This window comes from Haemaphysalis longicornis, unplaced genomic scaffold (assembly GCF_048455015.1).
Source record: "Haemaphysalis longicornis isolate Haplotype H1 unplaced genomic scaffold, Haemaphysalis longicornis Haplotype H1 scaffold_7, whole genome shotgun sequence".
NCBI lineage: Eukaryota > Metazoa > Arthropoda > Arachnida > Ixodida > Ixodidae > Haemaphysalis > Haemaphysalis longicornis.
In genome coordinates, this window is record NW_027526422.1 from 121,680,699 (window position 1) to 121,702,279 (window position 21,581).

Consider the following 21,581-nt stretch of genomic DNA (forward strand, 5'->3'; position numbering starts at 1 on the left):
GGCTGATAGGAACGCAGCTTGATGGATGTCACTAATTCAGGCAAGAATAACTTCTCCAAAGGTAATCGGTTTCTTTTTTCTTATGCGCACAAAACTTCCCTTACTATTACAAACCACGAGCGCCGAACCTTTTACAAGTAGTTTTTAAAGAAGTCCGCATCCTGCTGTAGTTGGCGGAAAATGGCAAACCTGCTCCACAAACCTCCTCGACTCCGCGTCTGCTTTTTATTTAAACGCGCCGTTTTATTTCGTACAAAACCGGTTTTTCGTCATTAACTTTCTTGTTCGCCATGTAATTTGTAAACGGAGAACCGGGCAATAAGAGCTTTTTTGTCAGAAAACACAATTTGCGCAGTCATAAGCCCGTTTCGATCCTACACAATCCGGTTCCAGAACTACCCATCATTCCCATTGAAGCGTAAGCGCTGCTGCCATGTTTGCGTTGACACTAGCGCCAGTTTACCCTCTAGTTCTGTATGAAACTCTATGACCAGAGCCACAGAGGTGTCATTCGAATAGAGCGGCATTGACCTCCTGGTTATTCCTCACCAGATGCTGCTTTGCCTTTTGCCACATACTCTCAATGTTCTGGGCGTGGGCACCGGTGTTGGGGCCAACAAAGTCACGTGTGCGGTTAACCATCTCTCACACTTAGTGCATGTTGACGCTGGCGGCACTCACCAGGTTCAGTGGACGCCGCCAGCGCTAACTTGTCACTGTGGATGGTGGTTCCCGACTAGATGCTATCAGCGATTTTCTCGCCATATGTGCCAGCGTCCCGCTTGTCAAATTTCAAGAGCCACAGCTCGACCCAGGGCCCTATGTCCACCGTGTCCCTTGTCACGCCGTCTCAGGGCAAAAATCGTCCTGTTAGAGTTCCACTTGAAAGCACGAGGCACTCGTCAGCTTGCACAATTTGATTCGGCCCTCCCATTCTGAGCCACACGTGTAACTCCTTTTGCACCACCTTTCGTACAGGGCTGCGCCAATCAGTGCGCACCTGTCCACTCAGCTTGGTCTCGCTGTTCGCGAGTTCTTTGGTCGTAATGATGCACAAGTCTTTCATCCCACTAAACGCCAACCACATCACTTCTTCGTGGGAAAGCTTCACGTTGGGGTGACCAAGGCGGTGCCTAAACGCAAAGCAGCTGTCCCGACCTGGGAGGCCTTGCAGCTCATCACTTCCCTTGAGCTGTGCAACGGTCGCAGTGGAATACCAGACGGGGACCTTTCGCCGACTTACTCTTGCAAGTCACGACTTCACCGACGCAGTCCGGATGGTTGGTGGTTGAACTCGAGCTGTCTACAGATTCTCCAAAGCTCATTTGGAGAATCTGGCCAAACAATGGTGGGTGTAGGGGACGGGCACAGTCGACGCAGAAATGCATCCTTTTGTCTCGAAATGTCTCGGGTTGGCAACACCGAGTATCGGTAGGGGGTTATTTCGCGACGCCAGCGAGGACACTGCCTGATGCCGTTGTCATAGTAAAGAAGTAATGCCCTCACCTGTAGGAAGGGGCTGGTGCCGTTGAGAAAGGTAACGACGTAGGGCCCAGCCGAACGCAGCACGCGATACGTGGCCTTGTGGTCCCCACACACCAAGTTCGTGAGGCACGCCAGGGCCTCCAGCTGACACAACGAGTCGTAGTTGCGAAGGGCAACAGACAGCAGTAGTTCCAGCGCACTGTTGCTCCTGGATGGGAACACAAGGGCTACGTGTCAAAAAACGCGACCTTCCCGACGTTTTCACACCGTATTTTTGAATCAGTTTCTGTCACATTGTTTCGCTTCACGTGATTTCGTATCAATAGATGTGAAACTTTCGATGAAAAAGCCTTACTTGATGAAGCGATTGATATATTCGTCCCCCAGACCAAGGGAGTTCTTTAGCTTTCTCAAGTAGTTCTTGTTGATCCGCTGTTTCTTCATATCTTTCAGGAGCGCTTCAAACTGGAATGACATGAACCGGCATGACTGATACGTCAAAATTTCCGAGCTCGATGCGAACGACGAATACCTCTTCGACAGGCACTGGCTCAAACTCCTTTAAGGGAGGCACAGAAGACCGTCGGGCGTCGACCAGCTTTTTCCGCCGTTCCCTCTGCTCATCTGCGAGTGCAAAAGTATGCAGAGGATCACTGAAACGCACATACTCTCATCGGTTATTTAGTTAGTACGCACCGTACTGCTGACTTCTCAGAGTCTGTCGCATTTCATCCACCATGCTGTCCCCACACGGCGCTGGCGTTAGAATGCCGTCTTCGCTAGCGTTTGAAATCATGCCGTATATCGGATCCTGCGTTTTGCAACTCAGCAACGCCAACTACGCTGAAACGACTGAAACAATTTACGACATGAAGGCCGCCATTTTTTCAAGAACGGCTGTCTGTTGGCTTTGGTTGGCTCAAGGTGGCCTGTGCTTGCACGAACCACTCATTAAACTGTTATTAACAGTTAAAAGGTGTTGAAAAATGCTTGTACCAACATAACATGCCTGTGTGAAGAATAAAAAAATTGTTTCCGTTGCTTAAGTTTACGCAGACAAGACAATTTTTAACGGCAGAAGTGGCGCGAGCCTTGATCGTACGTCCGGCAAATTCGACCGCGCGTTTTGCCAGTTTCGCCTGACTTGCCCAACTTGCCCTGTGGTCTGGTTCACGCATTTCGGTATTTTCCTCCCGCCGAGATGGTAAGACACGGTATTTGATTGCAGTTCGAAGGTATCAATTTGAGAAGAACATTTGTACTTGCCTAAGTACTCACGGAGCGCGCTGTTTGGTGCGTTTATCGTGACCTGATATTTGTCACTGACGTACAGACGAGTCGGAACTTGTTGTTAACATTCATTTTCGCGTTCTTCGCTGCAGAGTCATAATATTCTGCTTTGTTATTCCGTTCTAGTCCAAGAGGAAGGGTGTAAGTGCTGAGGAGAAGCGACAGCGGATGCTGCAGGTCTTCTACGAAAAGGTAGGTGCTTGGCAGTTTCGTCTGCAAACTCATATCATTTCTAAGCAAAATGGGTGATCGTACAGAAAATAGAAACCTATCCTTAATGTCCGCTTGACTGCAGGCAAGGGCTACAGGGAAGCCGTTTCAGCTGCTTCTAATTTTATAGGTAGATTTTTCGAACTGGGCTAGCCTCCTGGTGCGGAATTCTGAGTTTTGAAGCGTCAACTTCAAACAAGCTCCGATTGACTGAAAGCAGACGACACGCAATGTGACGCAAAACACAGGTGTTAGTTTGTGTGCAGTAGTGCTGGTTAAAGGAAGGCCTCGCAAGTGCCACTGCATTACATGTTAACGGAAGCAAAGTGCACATTTTTACGCGCAGTGGACATTTTTTGTAATGGACACAACTCAGAATTTCGCCCTTACAGTTTGACAGCTAGGAACCAGGGTGTCTCCATGCTTTGGCCTCGCATCTCCGGGGAGCGTGAACAGACTTTTGCCCAGGGCTTGCATGTGGTCACGTGCACATCAACGTAAATGTTAAGGGGGTCGGGAGGAGAGAACTAGAATAGCCGAAATGGGTTAACGCCAACTCTCGCACAATGTGCCAGCAGACTGAACAGTTTGAACGCCAACTCTCGCACAATGTGCCAGCAGACTGAACAGTTTGAAAATTTCGCCGTGTCTAAGGAAGTACCCCCCAAAAAGTCTTAAGGCTGCGTCGATGGACTCACAAAATTTCTTATAGGTATGTCGGATGCACATGCAAGATTTGTTACAGATGCGTTAGATGTATCCGCCAAATATCTCGAAGGCTATGTTCCCCGTCTGCTTCACAGTCTGTCTTTCTTTGCTCCATATTCTCTCAGGATTTCCACTTGTTTAAGTGTTTCTTTTCTGCGACATGGGCACAGTTCTGTGATAGCTATACCTCATGCCCACTTCACTTTTTTGGTGAAAGCAGCGTGTCTTCATTTTTATCCAGCCAGCGAAACTGCTTCCACTCACTTAAACCATGGCCGGTCTAGCTGCCACTAGAGTTATGTCTGGTAATCTCTAATTATTAATAGTGATTCGTTATTAACAGTACCTATGCCTAATCAGTGAGCGGACGTTGGGTAAAAATCAAGACAGACTGATCGTAACGTGAGCTCACAGTCAGATGACAAGTGTGGAGCACATCCGACGTACCTTTAGCCTCTAGGATCGGGGTAAGTCTGACATATCTTTAGACACTGCATACGTTCAACATACCATTAAAAGGACCATAAAGACAAAATGCAACTATGTTTAGTTTGAAAAAGTTAGGCTTCAGTACTTCACTCAGATAAATATTACAGCCATGAAAGAGGTTTTTTTAACCCCAAAAATGCAGGAAGTATTGAACAACGTGCTACAGTGACGTGTTATGAGCATGAGTGATTTCATATGTGCCAGCACTAAACACAATTTTCAGTGTATTATCTGGATGTCGGCATTCAACTGATGTGATCATATGGAACTGGAGGCCCCACTGCAATTGTCCAGTGATGTGTCTTAAAGATTCTGTGACGTCATAGAAAGGTTGCCGGGAAGTGGCTAAGATGTCGTCACGGTTTCACATTTTCTTTAATATTATCTCCATTATTTTTTCGAGGTTTGTGATAAAATTGTTATCAGGGCAAAGCAGTCTTTCTAACAAACAAAACTTGTATTTTGCCTTCTTGTATTTTGCCTTCATGGCCCCCTTTAAGAAATTTGGCGGGTATGTACAACCTATAAGATACATTTGAGAAATTTTGCAAGTACATCCAACGTAGCTTTACACACAGAATTAAAATTTTGACTCATAATATACGGAAAATAAAAATAGCGCGGGTGGGCATAGTACCAACCACGTTAAAGATATGACTGCATGAAAAAGTCATAATCATGTAGATGCTTTGTGATGTGTACATACCGCACTTTGTTGGATCCGTGTGTACACATCATATTTTAGGATATAATCCACCCCAAGATCTTGACTATAGTAGTGGGATAAGTGAAGCTGTTTGTCTTTACCTGGTTCACCACCATAGAATGAGAGTGATGAAGCCGTGGTGGAGGTGTTTTGTCTTTACGGATGTACATGCTAGTGGACTCTTTGCTGGAGCAAGCATAAATCTCATTGTGTGACCTGCTGTTACATTTCCCGGTAGGCCATTTCTTCCATGAGCAGTGAAACAGACATACTAATACGTGGGTAACCATAGTTCCTGTGCATCGCTCCACTAGGGGAGGTTCCTCCACATAGCATGTCAAGGAACTTTATGCATCACCCCTTTAACACACTCTGAAACTTAACACATATACACAGCATCTCCACGGAGACATCGGGCCTACGTTCACGGGGAGCAGAGACAGGCTGGCCACGTACAGGGAGATTACGCACCACTACAGGTTGAGCCGCCTTAAGTACCCTGCACCACACTCTTCCCTCAACAGATGGCAGTCGGTTGCGTGGAGGCAAATACAGTCGAACACCTTCCCCAACCCTGTTCTGTACAACCGATATTACCCAGACACGTATTCCGACAGATGCAAGTGGTGTGCAGACAAAGCCACCCTGCAACACATCATATGGGCATGCCCGCAGAAACCTTGTTCACCTAGTAGAGCATTAAACATCAGGACTCAAGAGCAATGGGAGGCTGCCTTGCTCAGCTCTCACCCCAACTTACAACAACTACTCGTCCAGCTGGCGGAAGATGCCGCTAGGGCCCATGGGCCCATGGCCGCCATCTAACGGTGAAGGCTGGGTGACTTCCTCCCTGTCACCCCCTTCCTTCTACCAGTTTGGACTCAAATAAAGTCCCCCCCCCTCTCTCTCTCTCTCTCTCTCTCTCTCTCTCTCTCTCTCTCTCTCTCTCTCTCTGAGATTTTTCAGTGTTTGCAACGGGGTAATGACAGGCTGTCTTGTCATACGACTGCAGTGGGCTGACGTTTTTCCAACGTGCTTTCCGTTTGTTTGTGGGAAAGTAGTTTGTAGAAAAAATGAAGTGGATCCTATGCAAACTGATTTGTTCTTTGTTTATCACTGTGCCTGCCTGGCAGGTAATTTCTCACTGAGGGTTCTCCATTGCAAGTTCAGATCACAATGGGCATGTAAATAAACATTTACGCTTGTCACTTAGGTGGGATGAGAGGATGGCTGAATCCTGTAGAAGCAGAAATGGCTGTACTGATGTCTGTGCTAGCGGCAGTGGCAAGTGAAGCACAAAAGTGCCGCTTATTTCTTTTCTTTTCTTTTTTTCAGAAAGATGTATTCCAGCTGAAAGATCTTGAAAAGATTGGCCCCAAGGAAAAGGGCGTCATAGCCCAAGCGGTCAAGGATGTGGTTCAGTCGTTGGTTGACGACGGACTGGTCGACTCGGAAAAGATTGGCACGTCAGTCTACTTCTGGTCGTTTCCGAGCAAAGCAGTTAGCACGGTGAGTGGAATGACAATTTGGCGCTTACTGGCCTGATAAAATAAGCATGAGCTATTATGTTTGTTGAATAATTATTTATCAGCGCACATGTCAAGTTATTTTGCGCTGTATCGCTGACTGACTAATTGATGTTAAAAAAAATGTGTGAGTGCTAAAGAAGGGGCTAGAATTTGCTGTTGTGAAAGGATAAAATATGGCATGCATTTGGTAGGAAGTCTTGCCACGCATGATATCAACATTATAGAAATAACACGCTACCTGTTGTTCCTCAGATGTAAAAGCGTTGCAATGACTAATCTCAGATCTAGAGCAGTGCACAAACGGTGATTAAAAGAAGGGAACCAAGCAGGGGTGGTGCAAAGAACACGTAGAATTGCATGCAAATTGGTTGTTAGTGCTGAGTTGTCTGGAATGCCGGCACTATTATGTTTGGTTGTACATAATGCATTAAGTTTACACTGGCGAATGAGCTTAACGAGGCAGTGCTTGGTAGCAGCTTTATCTCTGGCTGTGGTCAGAGATAAAGCGAAGCTCATGAGCTTCACGAGCGAAGCTCACGGAGTGCTCACTTTCAGAGGAAACGGAAGCTAGACGAACTGAGGGCCAAAGTTGAAGATGTGGAGAAGAAGCTGAGGTTTGTTGACGGACAGTTGGCGAAGGCTCAAGTCGGGAGGGAGGAGTCGGTGAGTGTGCTTTGCCTTGACACATTTACGTCTAATCCCGTAGAGTGGGACATGTGACTCCTTAAAGTAGTGCGGGACACTAAATTGAGGATTGCAGGGTCACTGGCTTGAAAAAGTTTGGGTGAGTGTGAAAACACGACCAGGTGACCAGAGGCAACGTCATTAGAGGTAACGTAGCAGGAAGTTGTGGCGTTACTTCCAGTGATGTCATCACTGATGACATTACCCAGTCAAGCAGCAGTAAGGACCGGAGGAGCATCTAACACTGCGTAAACATTCAGTGAACAGGTGTTGCTTTCAGTTTCAGTTGATAAGTGTCTACAAAAGAGTGGTACAGTAATAATACCATACAGGCAGCATTGACAGCGTTCACAAGCTGAATGCATTAATTTATGTGCGTGTAAACATTTGTTCGCTTTTTTTATTTCATCACAGTTTGGCCTGTTCGCACACTGGTTAGAGATTCACGAAACTAGTGAGTTTCACTCTCTGCCAGACGAGACCTTGGTTTGTCACTGTAGTGCCACATGTCAGTGGTTAAAAAATCCAGTGAATTTGTGATAATATTGGGTGCTGTGGCATGTGCTGATGCTGGCTGCTTTGCGGAATGGTCGTTTACATCATGTCCCCAAGTACAGTCAGGTCTGCCAAATCGATTTCGAAATTTAGAAAAGCGAAGCTTTTCCTGCTTCTTGAAATTAAAGCATCCTAACACCCAAGCACCTTTTTTTAACACATAGCATGCCACAATTGGTGACAAGTATGTATGAAATATTAGACGTGTTGCAAATAGTTCTGCTTTGCTGTTGACACTACCTCTGCCCCTAAAATTTTTCTTTACATTTTACACTTGCGCTTTAAAACAGGAGCAGTTGCCAGCACTTGAAACTTGTTTGCACAGTTTGGCCTTAACTTGGAGCAGTTGTCACTAATAAAAGTAACTAAAACAAAATTTCCGAATATGTGTAGGAATACTAGAAAGCTGTTTGGGTTTCAAGGTGCGACAGAATGTTCATTTAACACCACAGATGCCTAAGGCATGAACAGAAAGGCTGCCTATTTTGTGGCTTGGCTTGGCCAGCACCTGTGACCCTCAGTGCAAAATTTCTAAGCAATCTCATTCAAGTACACACAGATAGCAAGTGAAACAAGAGCCACTCAGTGGGTGAAGCTCTCAGTAAATTAGGCTATTTTGTTCTGTTCTGTTGCCAATAAAGCGATTGTGTTGCCAAAAAGTGATTGGAAAAGTTATTGACAGGTTCTCGTTAATGAAGAAATTCTCTTATTCACATTATTGTTCAAAGAAAACCTTTTCAGTCAGTATTCATGGTTGCTTACGATCCTGTTAAAATTAGAGGACTATAATAAATAACAAAGGAGGCCATACAATAAACTAATAGATGTAGAAAAATAGTAGCTATTCTTTCCATTTGCAATACTGAAGTTGTGAACAATGGTTACGTGAACCATTGATTACGTAAAGAGAGAATTTCGGCTACTCTTCCTTCAATTTTATTGTCTAGTTACCTTAGTGAATTGACAGATTGAACAATTAGGTAGTTAATTGGATTCCTCAATGAATGAATCATGGGGCTTAAACCTGCCTAGCCACAGGCAATGTGAGTAGAAGTCAGAATGAAACTGACATATAGTCCTTTGCATGATGTAATTGGTAGATTAACTAACAGGCCTAATTGCATAGCGTGCATATTTGACGGCTTTTTTAGAACTAAACAGAGGACAGCATTGCAGTTGTTAGGAGTGCTAAGAGTGCCAATGCTACTACACATGTTTTCAGAATGTAATAGTTTACTGTTGCACGACAGCTTAAAAATGAATATTCGTGCTGTCGCTGTGTGAAGTTAAAAAAAAGCAAAAAGAAAGAACAATGCTAGGCAATGTCATTCCGTTGGTGTGTGAAGCCTCTCAATCAAGGTCATAGAGGGAAAGAACGCTTGTTGAAGAAAAACAAACATCAGTAGGCAACAGCCAGGATAATCGGCATGTGACAATCTGGTTTGGAAGTGTTTGAAGTGCAAAGATTGATGATGTATTATAGGGTTTAATGTGCCAAAGTGACACCTGGGCTATGAGGCGCACCATAGTGGAGGGCTCCAGATTAATTTTGACCACCTGGGGACCTTTAATGTGTGCCGAAATCTCGAACACACGGACGCTTCCACTTTTCACCTCTTCCATCAGGGACGCGCCCACCGTGGCAAAACTTGAGCCTGCGTCTTTGGACTGAGCATAATAAGGCTATAGCCACTGAGCCACTACAGCGGGTGCCTAGACTGCAATTTTGCATATATTACAAGCAGTGCTACCTCTACTACTGCTCACATTCAGTTAAGTGAAACAACGTTTAATGTTAGACGTGATCATATGCACCCTAACCTTGAATATTTGCTTTGGGGGTGTATGAATAGGCAGGTAAACAATGAAAGAATTATATAAACAATGATGCAGCGATGAGAGAATGTATACTTATTTTGGCGTTCATTTTGTGGAAATACCGTTATAATTTTGACTCACGGGGGCTTCTTGCTGCCGCATTTCTTTCTTTTTTGATTCTTTTTAGGTGTGAAGCTTGTATGGTATAATTTCTTCCTTGGAACAGCCCACCTGTGTTGCCGCAGGACATCAACAGTGCTAAAATATGGTGCAGAAACAAGAAGGGGTACAAAACACAAGTGCTGACTTTGTGGGCTAACGTACGGGATAGCAGAGGACCCTGGCTAGCTTTGCTAGAGAACGCTACGCGCCGTACACTAGCCCTGCGGAATCCGAAGACTCACGCACGGGTTCGGGTACTCATATGCGGTAGACAGGCTCCGGCAATCCAAAATGAGGCTTTATTGCCTGGCAGATACAGGGCATATACCAGACAACACGACTATCGCTCGCGGGGAGACAGTGGCTCCTGTCGCTCGCTCAAGCCGCTGGGCTCAGACCTCGATATCCGTCATCACGGCCGCGGGAGCAGGGGAGGCATCCCGAGGCGACCGATCAGGGCAGAATCTCTCGGCAGAGTCCGTGGAGCCAACTGGGTTCACCGTCATCGGGGCATTCGGCGTAGGCACAGCCGAGCCAACCGACTCCGACCAAATCACCCAGTCGACTCCCCAGCGGAGCGCTCGTTCGTCCCGCAGGTCAGCTCGGAGGGGAGAGGAGATCTTCCCCAGGTCGGGGAGAGGGTGGCGCGAAGAAAGGTGGCAAACTGGTCCTCCTTCCCCCACGCCCTCGCGCACACGTTTGCGGCGAGCCGGTTCGGCGCGCGCACGGGGTCACAAAGAGGTCACGACTGACGTGACGCGCCGGCTGCCCAAAATGGCGGCTCCCAGCTCGCGAGAAAATGTGCAGGCGAGGCGTAGGGAAACAAGGGTCCCCACAACTTCCGTTTCCTTTTTCGCTCATTTGCCCCACTTCTTAGTGAAGCAGTCTAGAGCACCAGCACTCGTTCATGAAGCCAGCAACTGCACAGAAAATTTGCGTCATTTAACAGCTTAACCCTTCCAAGTTCCAGCTGTGCTGAATGAAAGTGTTGGCTATTAGTGTATTTTTGGGCAAATTGGTTTTTTTGGGAGGGGGGGAGGGGGGGGGACGCAATTATTTGGGCAAAAAATCTGGCTGAAGCCCTAGGGGGTTTCCCCCAATGACCAGTGCTGTGTCCGTCCCTTTTCTTCTTAAGGGTGAGCGAGAGAAGCTTATGGCTGACCTTGTCGAGGTGGAACGCAGTCGGAACGAGCTTGCTGCTGAGCTTGAGAAGCACAGGGACTGTGACCCCGAGGTCTTGGAAGAGGTCAAGAAGCAGACACTTGTGGCCAGGGATGCCGCCAACCGCTGGACAGGTTGGTCGGAAAATCCACTTCGCACCCGCCTTTGCTTGAGCTTGGCATCTGAAATTATGCCCACCCACAAGCACAGATTGTGCACCACATCTATGTGCACCACAGCAATCTGTCGTCATCTCATCATAGTGGAGGGATGCCACCTTCAAAATCTAAGTTTAAGGAGACTGAGGGAATCTGTCTCCTTAAACTTAGATTTTGATGGTCTATATATAAAGAATAATTACTTTTATAAGTTTTTTTATTACTTTTACTTTTATTATTACTTTTTTTATGCTTTTATTAGTTTTATAAAGAATAATTTTCAGTGAAGTTATTTCCTCCTCCTCATCTCTCAAGAGGAAGCGGGTGTGTTTCTGAATAGCAGAATAGCTGTTGATTGATTGATTGATTGTAGGGTTTAACACGCCGACGCCACGCAGGTGATGAGGCGTGCCGGAGTGGAGGGCTCCGGATTAATTTTGACCACCCGGGGATCTTTAACGTACACCGAAATCTCAGACACACGGGCATTTGTGCTTTTCGCCTCCATCAGAAAAGTGGCTGCCATGCCAGGAATAAGAATAGGTGTTCCAAGACTGTAATTATGCATGACGGTTTTAATGCACTGCATACAAACTGGCAAGTGTGTACACACAAGCACAAATGTTAAAGAATGCGTCTTTTCAAAACAGGAAAAATTTGTTGTGGGCCAGAGACACAAACTTGTCATCATGATATGTTGTATAGGTATCAGTCATCTCTAATCATATTCTACGCTCTCACACATTCATCACCTGTAATCGTATTCTGTGCTCTTACACGTCCTTTCGAAACAACAATCAACCGTCAATGCTTTTATTTTTACAATCTCTACGCCATCAGCAGCTGTATTTTGGTAGCCTTATTGCATGATAAAAATTACAACCTTTCCAGATTTAGGCGGTATGTGAAATCTGCGTCGCGACACTTTCTTGTGTAACTGTATCTTCTTTTCTGCTTTGTTCGAATAAGGCCTTAGGCATCGTGCAAATCTGCTGTTAAAGCAAAATCACTCCTAGTAAACTCCCCGAGCAATCTGTCCAACTGCCACCTGGTGCATGACACGGTGCATGACACGGTGCATTCCTTATGTGCACATGGGCCATTGCGGTATTTAATTAAAGGCCCTGGCCTTTTGTTATTAAATGCCCTTTATGATCTATCTAATTGAAGGGTCTTAAATAGAAGGCCTTCTCCAATGCAAACATACGTACGTGAGTGAGCATGAGCCCTTGGAAACTATGATTACACACTATGTTACACTTCCCACTCGAGAAATTTGTGCGAATTTGATTCACTGCCAAATTTTACGTGCGTAACTGTGTTCACATTAACTTCAGAAATATCGCACAGCTGGGAAAAAGCAACTTCATCAGCACTGCCCTTATTTTAGCCCATAGCTATATCTGGAAAAGCTTGTTGAAGTACTACAGCAGCATGATATTCCGTGCACTTTACTGTTGCACTCTAGTATAATCTGAAGGGTTTATGAAGCTGTTATTAATTGTTCAGCGGGTGATAATCATATTTGGCTCATAATTGTATCGAAGATTATTTTGCATTGAACACTGGAAGTTAAAATCTGTGCCCTATCTTTGGGAGCCACGCTGCATTGAAGCCTTTATGTGCACAATACTGTAATGATAATTTTTCGAATGTCAATAGGTTAATTATATGCAGCGGCAGAATTGGCATGCGAGATGCTGCAATAAAGCAGTTACTGCAGTAATGTTTGTTTTCTAAAGCAAGCACATATGGGCAAATTTTTTTTTGGCACTTGCAAAAGGCCAGAAAAAGTGTTCTGAATTAAATGCTCAGCTCCGTAAGGGAAGAGGAAGGTACCTGGCAAGCTCTGCATATTTCCCCAGAGGAGCTGGAACTGATGGCCCATCGAATGTTCACAACTTCAGGGGTATAACTTGTTCAGCGTGCAGGTTCACGTGCGTCTAGTTTCTCATTTATGCTTATTTCAACTGTCCTTATCTTGTCGAGGTTACTGTGAAGAAATTTTTTGTCTGCTACTTTTTTTTATCCCCCCCCCCCCTTCCCCAGGGTGGTGCTGTCGAAGCTAGCTCGCAGCACATGCCACTCATGACTGCTGCTTTACAGCAGTGGCCAGCTAGCTCATGTGAAAGTGGGATGACGCACTGGAATGCCAAGTTTGCAGACAGCAAAGAAAGGGGATTTGGAAAATAGCTAAAAGGCTAGCACGGAGTACCATTGACAAAGAAAAATGAAAATGGATTGATCCGAGCACAAAGGGTGCTACATAGAAAGCATCAGGTTCCGCTTGACATGACTAGTGGTGGTGCACTTTTTTGCCTACCCCAGTGGGAAATTGGAAGAGTGAGAGCTTTGTCGGAATTGTACGTAAGGTAGCATGATGCCTCTTCACAGACCAAGTCTGTTATGCGGGTTACTAGCTTCTCGCCCCAGCTTTTTAGCATCATTTCTCCTTTGAAATGTTTTCTTCCTGGAGTCATTGTTGGTGATTGCCACGAGGCCTGTCGCACTATGCGAGTCAATGGGTTCGGTGAAGCTGGTAACGTTAAGCCAGGATTGCCCTGGGGTGGACATTTTGGGCTCGCGAATAATGAGCAGGTCTCAACGCATAATAGTATTGTGTCTAGCAGGCTTGCACTGACTTTATTTGCAGACTTGTGTTGACTTTATAGCTGTTCATCAGTTGATGCATTGTCTCCTTGTTATTTTGGGTTGGACGTGCTGGGAAGGCCTGACGTAAACAAGAAGGCCATATAACTGGGAATCCCTTTTTGTGTGTGTGTGGTGTTTCAGATCGCGCAAGTATCACGTTTGTTTGGCCGCAGTTTCTTGATAAAAACACAAAAAATGAGGCTGAACCCATCTGCTTCGTTGTTGGTGTAGTGCAATTAGCACTCTGCCTGTTGTGTAACAAATATGTGCTGATAAACCCAGCTCACCCTTTTTTTCCCCTCCCTTCAGTCCCTCCCACCTACCCTCCACCCTCCTTGGTTCAATGCTCAAATTGCAGCATTTGCACACTTTGAGAGCGTCGAAAATACGGCTAGACAGAAATCGACAGACTGAGTACTGGTGAAGTAGCCAAAGGCTGCTAAATGCATTAAAATACTGCACCCCCCCCCCCCCCCCCCCCCCGACCTCACCCCCACCCACCCACGCACTTCTCTTGCGGCAGAAATTTTGAGCGTACTAAAGGTTTAAAGTACTAGTTGTAAGACTAATGTGCCTTCTCTTAAGTTTGGCTGAGGCTGCCGCCTAGCTTAGTGTCACTAAACCTTATTTAGTGACACTAGCCTAGCTGGCATGCATGATTTCAGTGCTGGAGCAACACTCCATTGCAGCCTGAGGGGTTTTTCTGAGCGCACTCCAGGTTTACATTAATGTGTTTGGCGAGTGGTATGGACGGTCACATGGCCCATGCTAAAAAAAATGTAATGTGTGCGTTAAATGGAATTGTCAAATAAATGCTTGGGCTGCTCTGCTATACCCGAAGCCCTTGAAAGTCAGTTTCACTACTAGACACTAATGCATTGCTGGGAAGACATATTTCCAGTCGCCATATGAGAAGTTTGTTACCAAAGAGGGAGGCCTTAGGACCGACTTTAGCACCGCATATGTATCCCTAAGAAGTGCCAGATACCGAGCCCACGAACTCAGCTTCAGCTATGTACAAATTCATTGCAGAGAAGACATTTTTCTAGGAGTACTATAAGTAGTATTACATATGTAGAAAGGTTCTACCACTTTTTTGTAATAGTGTTTTTGTATGGGGCGAAAGTTCAATACATGAAGTGTTAAATGCAGACTGACATACGGGTGTTGAGTCCCAAAAAATCTGCCGTTTGAGTAGCTAGGAATGTTGACCAACAGCTCCTCGTTCCCTGCAAGGCACTTTGCAGTGCTTTACTAGGCGCATATACACGATGTAAAGACAATACGGACATATATGTCAACAGATATGTCAATATGTCAATACAGACGTCTGTATTGACATATTGACATATCATATTGATGTATCATATTGACATATGTCATATGTCAATAAAGACAATACAGATATATGTCTGTATTGTCTTGCTCATTTTATCTGGTTACTGGGCGTTTGTGAAGCATTCACAAATACTCATTGGATTTGGGGAGGCAGTTATAGTTGAAAGCCCATAGAGTTTCTCTATATTGAGAAGCTCCACGGGCATATCTTTGCGAATGTCAACTTTATGACCATTGGGGACAAGAAACAGTTGTTGACAAGCCCACTTGGCTTTTCGCCGTTGAGTTTTTGGTATGTGTAATTACAACACTGTGTATATTGTTTCGTTGCAGATAATATATTTTCCGTGAAGTCGTGGGTCAAAAACAAGTTTTTCATCGAAGAGTCCGTGCTCAACAAGCAGTTCGGCATTCCCGAGGAACTGGACTACGTTTAATGCTGAAAATTTGAACCAGTGTACATGCTTATTGACTCGCGATTTCGCGATATTTATTTACGTCCCAGTTTCTGACTGCATTTCGGCTGACAGCTGTTGCATCAGCCGTGACCTATATTTTGGCAATAAAAGTGCGAACGCCATTGTTCCTTTCTTGTTGCATTTGTCGATCGTTGCCACACTCGCTCTCTTGTTATCATTTCAAGACGAGGAACTGAAGTGACGGAAACGGGTAAGTAACCGGGCGCAGTTGCGTCAGCCGGAGAAATAGAGCACCGTGGCAAGTTGGGGGAGTTGCGCATGGAGTTGCGGCATTTATCTGCGCGCTGCTTGAACTTCCTTTTCTGTTTATCGCTTTCCCGGCGCGCCTGGCGCGCGCTTCCAGCCTACAGATGCTACAGACGCTACAGAGCAGCTGGCGGCGGAGAACAGTGACGCCACTATCCTGGTAGCCAATCAAAGCGCGCGTTGTGGAGCCGCAGGCGTCCAACCCGGCAGCGCCACGATTCGCAGAGCCCTCTCAGTTCGTTCTCGTCCGGGGCCGAGGAATGATCACGCGAAAAGAGTCAGTGAGTTTTGGCGTAGTTTCGGCTATGCATTTGGTGCCCGCACCGATGTCCCTGTGAAGGATCAACGCGCGAGCGTCCAGCAACCATCATCATTTGTTTTGACCACATCATGGGCGTACCCAAAAGGATTGTGATCACGGCTGTTCGCGATCGTTCGGAGAAGTCTGCGGCGGCGATCATCGCTCCTCGAGATTGGCACATCAAGTCCGAGATGGAAGTTACCGTTGGAGAGGCCGTCGCCACGGCCGGGCCCGTCAGGAAGAGACAGCGTCTCGACCACCTGACGAGGGAAGAAAAGATTATGCGGAGGTAAGCCTAACGCCGTTCTGGCCCCGGTCGGGCCCGCTAGCGGAAGTGCCTATTGCCGTCGGGGGGGAAAAACCGGTCGGAAAACTGGTTCTGTTTTGTTTTGGTCGGCCCGAAAGCTTTCGCTTTCCAGCTGTGGAATCCAGTGTTCGCTTTCTAGCGTTGAGTTGTACCGGATCTGGCCAGTTTTTCTCAACCGGCAAAACTTCTGTTCGAATGGAGACCAACCGTGCTGCCACGTTGGCACGCTTCGGCCTTTCGTTCGGCCGCGCTGGCAAGGACGCCATGATATGACGTTAAACGACTTGTTGACGTTGCAGCCTGTCGGCACGGTAACTAGGGCAACGACGGGACGCGGTTGCATCAGCTGCTTTTCCCCGTAGCGAAGCGCTGCGCCGGCGGCGTCATTGGCGCTGTTGAATTACCCGTCTCGAGTCGCCGCAGATTGCTTGTGGGTTGTTCAAGGACTGTCCTCTCCGGGGAAATATAATAATAATAAAAAAATTAGCGGTGATTCCGCTGGACTGGTAATCGATGAGCGCCGGTGTCATCGCTGGCCAAACAACCCATCGCCCCGTGCCGTCTTGGTATTACCCAGCGGACGTATTGAGCAAGCTGTCTTGTTTACTTAACTGTTAACTGACGATTAAGTTTGATGCACGCCGATTTCTTGCCGCTTTAATCTACAAACGCGGGCACTCTCTTATAAACAAACAGAAAGTGTACATGTTTTGACACTTCGATCGCTGGTAGATGTGTTGAACCTTAGGGAATGATGTTGAATGCTCTATTCACAAAGCTGTCGATTCTTGGCTTTTTTTTTTCACGCCAACGGAGCTTCCGATGGGCACATTGCTGACTGTCAATACTTGCTATTGATAGACGAACGCATAGATGCGGAACAGAGAAACCGAAATACATGGCCGCTTGCAAAATGGTTGCTGTAATACTTCAGAAATAAAAAGAAATCATGGTTCACGGTTTTTCAGGAAGCCTGGTCGAAGTATTTATCTTCCATATAAGATTGGTAGCTGTTATTGCTTCCGATTCATCGGGCATTTTTTAATTGCTGTTTGAGTGTTGAGTAACACACTTTGCCTGCCTCCTGCAGAAAACTGAAGAACCGTGTAGCAGCCCAGAGTGCCCGAGACAGGAAGAAGGCCCGGATGGACGAACTCGAGGAACAGGTCACCCGACTGCAGGCAGATGTGAGTGGGCACCGATATTTTTTGAGCGTGCCTTAATATTTCTTGGGAAGGTTTTTGAAAAGCCAGAACGCCTGTGTGTTGTGATTTCTGGTGCAGATTGAGAGATCCTGAAGTGTTCTAAATTTGCAGCCCTTGACGTAGCCTAGGCAGTTTTGGCTGTCGAACCTACATTTCGTGTTTCTTTTTTGTTGTTGCCGGTATTAGCATAGCAGTGGTGGTGAAAGCTGTGCTGTGACGTCATTGCACTGTTGGAGTTGAAAAACAAGCACCTGCGAAATTGTGAAAAGCTTTCAAAGCGGCTGTGAATGGGGAAATGTCTCTGCTTCACAAGCTGAACTGAAGGAATCCCGAGTGGGTGCATGCGAATGAGTTTCTACGTCAGTGTAGTGCAACTAGTGTGGAAAATTGCACTGATGCAAACATAAAATAAATTGTTAGACTTGACTTTCTGGAAAAGGCAGTGGCCCATAACTTACTCAGTGGCATTACTCCATGTTTGTGCACATTCAAGGAAAAGTGGAGTTTTTAGGGCCAAACAAAAACTACCTGAAAACAATTCGCACGTTGCTCTCCAAGTGCTGGCCTGTGTATACAACATAACGAAACAGCTGTTCTTCCTGTGGTTTTTCTCAGTGGGTGTTAGCTTCAGTGACACACTTTTTGTAAGGCACCCACTTTTGTATCTGACAAGAGGCCCCATGGTAGTTTGACTGTTGGGCCCCCTCCTACACATGAAGAGAAATTAAGTTTTGTTGCACTTGCCCTTTTACTGTGTACTCAAGTAGACTGTTGTGCAGTGTTCGCCCCCTTTCAATCGGTGTTTGTAATAAACACACTTTCACAGCTTCGTCGTGCATGGCAGGCACCTTTTCCTCAAAGCTCCACTGTCTCTTTTCAGCGGGCCGCCCTCCTGGAGGAAAACCGGCTCCTCCGCAAGCGCCTGGAGGAGTTCGAACGGGAGAACCAGACACTCGTCAAGAGGCTCGACGAGAAGACCTCCGTCGCCACATCGCCCATTGCACCCGTCGTCAAAGTTGAGGTGTGTGTCTACTTTCCCCCCTTGCATTGATTTTTTTTTTAAGTTGCAGTCAAGAGATAGATATGCCTTGGGTAAATGATTGTGAATGGGTAAGGCACATCGACCAAGTGCTTCGGGAAAATTTGCTCTTTGCAAGAGCTGCAATACAGAGTTCAAGTGGCTGAGGCGCGCATCTGCTTAAGACGAGTGCACAACTGACTACCCTACTTGAACAGGAAACGAAGTTGTGCGGGCTGTTTGTGGAGGATAAGTTTTCAAAAGTAAGGTACCAACGGGCTGCCAACAAGGAATACTTTTCTCCAATAATTTGCATCTCTGGCAAATGGTATTGGTTTAAAAAAAACATTTTTTGTTTAAAGGGACGTGTAATCTATGGCAGTGGAGGTGCATAAATGGCTCGAAATAAACGTTTTTATTTGAGCAGTTTTATTTGTTTTGAAGGATACATAAAAGGCGAGAGGTCTTTCGCGGAAACAGTCTAGCTTTTGTGGACGGTACCTGTACATAGAGCATTGGGTTGCTTCCATCTACAGCTCTTGCGTTTAAATGGGTATTGTCAAAAGAAAGGTGCTTGGAAACTCCAGGGACGAAAACAATGGTTCTGAAACATGCGGTATCAGCAACATGCTTTTCGTGCGCACGTGAATAAGCCAAATATTTATCTTTCCAGGTCTTGGCTTGAATTTACGTTTGCTTAGTGAGGTGTGCAGGAGGGAGATGGCAGTAATTCAGCTTTGTAGCTAGGTAAATAATTATGCAGGGTAGGGATGAAACAAAGCACTTATCCTTGTCCAAAATAAACAGTCGGATAGTCTGTGCAAGACGGCTGGAAAGTTCACGAAACACACATAGCTTAAAAGGTTTTGGTCTTGATGCTTTGTGTGTTATTTTTTCTTGTAATACTGTCTGCCAGTGAGGTTTAAGCACTCCTGCTTTTACCCCACCATGAAATTTGGCACGACTTCTTTATTTCTTGCATACAGCTTGGGGCAGACACCTTTTGCACTCCAAAAGAGAGCCCGCTAACCCATTTTCATTAGATTTGCTGCCAGTTTCCCCGGCGTGCCCGACCTGACTGGAGTCTCTTTGCTCTTGCAGCCGCCATCGCCATCGCCCGAGGGGGCCGGAGCAAGCAGTGGTTCCGTTGAGTATGCCTCGCTCATCAGTGGACCTCTGCAGAAGGACCAGGTTCCGCTGCTAGCTCTAGCTGCCCTCTGGATGATGCGATTCGCCTGCTGGCCGCTGACGACGACTGCGACGACCTCTTTGCCCTGCTCCAAGAGTGCAGCCAGAGCCTGCTCGACGGGCCCCCCTTCGCGGAGGACCTGCCTGCTGCTGGCAATGCTGCTGCTGCTGCTGCTGCTCCAGCACCGGGCCCAGCGGCGGGAGGGGCCAGGCAGCCGGTGAGAGCTGGCAGAGTGCCTGGCTGCATGCTTTTTATTGCTGTTGTCAGGAGTCGTTGTGTCATCGCTAAAACAAGAAAGCATTCTTCAAGTAGGGCTTCCTTCTTTCAGCCAGGTTGACCGTACTGTTGCCACACTTTGGGCCATCGTAGCTAAAGTAGTAGTTTGTAAATTAGAAGGGCTGGACTTGTTTATGTTCGTGATGAAGGGCAGGTATCTGCGTACATGATAAGCAAAAATTCGGACTTGGGGGGTGCAGTTAGTGAGGTGTTGGGGAAAAAAAAGTTGGCACAGCTTGCACTAGTGGTGCAAGGCACTAGTGGGCTGGAGAAACAGCAGAGCTGGTGGCCCCTCTCCCTTCGTCGGAGACGCTGTTTTTGCACCTCGCATTCTCCATGACTGGTGGCCCGGGATTGTTTTGCCCGCAGGCGTTCACATCGTAGCAGGCGTTCAAAATACAGGCTGCTAACCGTGTACCCCTCTGGCGTTTGGGGTGGCCCAGTAATTAGGTTGCTGGTTTCACTCCCTACCCATACTTTTTCTTGAAGCTTCGAGATTTTTTTTTTTTTTTTTTTTTGCAAAAGACTGAGAAGGTTTCGCCTAAACAGCTCTGCTGTTAAAAAAATCATCTGGTTATTTGACTAACTATATTTTACTGAGACTTGAAGGGGCCCAGCATGCTAGGAACAGTGCACTTGCTTGTTTCTTAAGGTTATTGACAAGGCATTTGGCATGGCCTTCATATAAATTTCACGAATCAGCAATTTGGAGGTGAACTTGGCCTCTCTGTTGTCTAACGGCTGCACCACTCTGTCCTACTTTGCTCCCTGTACGGTGGCACCACAGAACAGGGAATCTGTGTCAGGTTTCGCAAAAAAGACATGATGAAGTCGAGGTGGAAGTAGAAAACCAGGCTTACATTTCACTGCTCTGTTTTGTTCTCTTCATTCCGTCAGCTTGGTCGCAAACGGAGCACCTCCACACGTCTGGTGGGGGCCTCACCAGAAGAGCTGGACTCCATCAAAGAACTGATCCACTTCGACCACGTCTACTACAAGCAGGAAGAAAGTGCAGGCGCAGCTGACGTCATCATGGAAGATGCTCCAGCCACAGTGGCAGCAGCAGCGGCAGCTAGCCCCCAAGACACTTACATCCTCTCCCCGCCATCTATTGCATCTTCACCGCCCCCGCTGATTGGCCCTTCCTCCCATCCTGCTTCCCGTCCGGTGGTCTTCACTCCCGCCTCTCCCGCCACATCGGTCGTGGAAGTTGAAGACACAGTGGTCGTCATCGAAGACAGCAATGATTCGGCTCCGCTCTGTCTGATGTCTGCCCCTGCCACCAACGGCGGTGTCCTCCAAGGCCATACTCTGTGTCCGTCCATGTTCAAGATGATTCCGAGTCCGTCGGCGCTGAGCACCGAGACCGGTTATGAGTCGGCGGTGTCCCCTCTGAGCGACTGCAGCCTGAGGGAAGACAACTTCTTCGAAGAGTCGGCCTGGGAGGACCCCCTCCCCGAACTGTTCCCAGCACTTGTGTGACGTGAAAAACAAAAAAAAACTCATTGTGAATTCCAAAAAGACTGTGCGCACTGCGTCTTGACAAGAGATGTGGGCCTGAACTCCCCTTTTCTCTCACTCCCAAATCACCCACCTTAATTTATGAACTTTCGTC

At 46.7% G+C, this 21,581-nt stretch overlaps 3 protein-coding genes across 3 annotated transcripts in view; 2 read left to right on the forward strand and 1 right to left on the reverse strand.

The window, feature by feature from the left end:
- LOC144146910 (transmembrane and coiled-coil domain-containing protein 6-like) overlaps positions 1-2,369 on the reverse strand; it is a 30,173-nt gene extending 27,804 nt beyond the window's left edge. The window contains exons 1-4 of the mRNA XM_077678875.1: positions 2,182-2,369; positions 2,018-2,109; positions 1,841-1,950; positions 1,507-1,693 (exon numbers count right to left, since the gene is read on the reverse strand). Of these exons, the coding sequence (XP_077535001.1) occupies positions 1,507-1,693; positions 1,841-1,950; positions 2,018-2,109; positions 2,182-2,281 (489 nt within the window). The 5' untranslated portion in view covers positions 2,282-2,369. The remainder of the gene's footprint in view (positions 1-1,506; positions 1,694-1,840; positions 1,951-2,017; positions 2,110-2,181) is intronic.
- A 77-nt stretch (positions 2,370-2,446) lies between these two features.
- LOC144146913 (meiotic nuclear division protein 1 homolog) lies at positions 2,447-15,535 on the forward strand. Its single transcript, XM_077678877.1, has 6 exons — positions 2,447-2,689; positions 2,902-2,967; positions 6,224-6,397; positions 6,973-7,080; positions 10,772-10,931; positions 15,279-15,535. The coding sequence occupies exons 1-6, from the start codon at positions 2,687-2,689 to the stop codon at positions 15,380-15,382; spliced, it is 615 nt and encodes a 204-aa protein (XP_077535003.1). The 5' UTR covers positions 2,447-2,686; the 3' UTR covers positions 15,383-15,535.
- Positions 15,536-15,889: 354 nt separating this feature from the next.
- On the forward strand, positions 15,890-21,244 carry LOC144146911 (X-box-binding protein 1-like). Its single transcript, XM_077678876.1, has 5 exons — positions 15,890-16,260; positions 17,369-17,465; positions 18,364-18,504; positions 19,603-19,907; positions 20,864-21,244. Exons 1-5 carry the CDS (start codon positions 16,061-16,063, stop codon positions 20,937-20,939), a joined length of 819 nt encoding a protein of 272 aa, XP_077535002.1. The 5' UTR covers positions 15,890-16,060; the 3' UTR covers positions 20,940-21,244.
- The last annotated feature ends 337 nt before the right edge of the window (positions 21,245-21,581 follow it).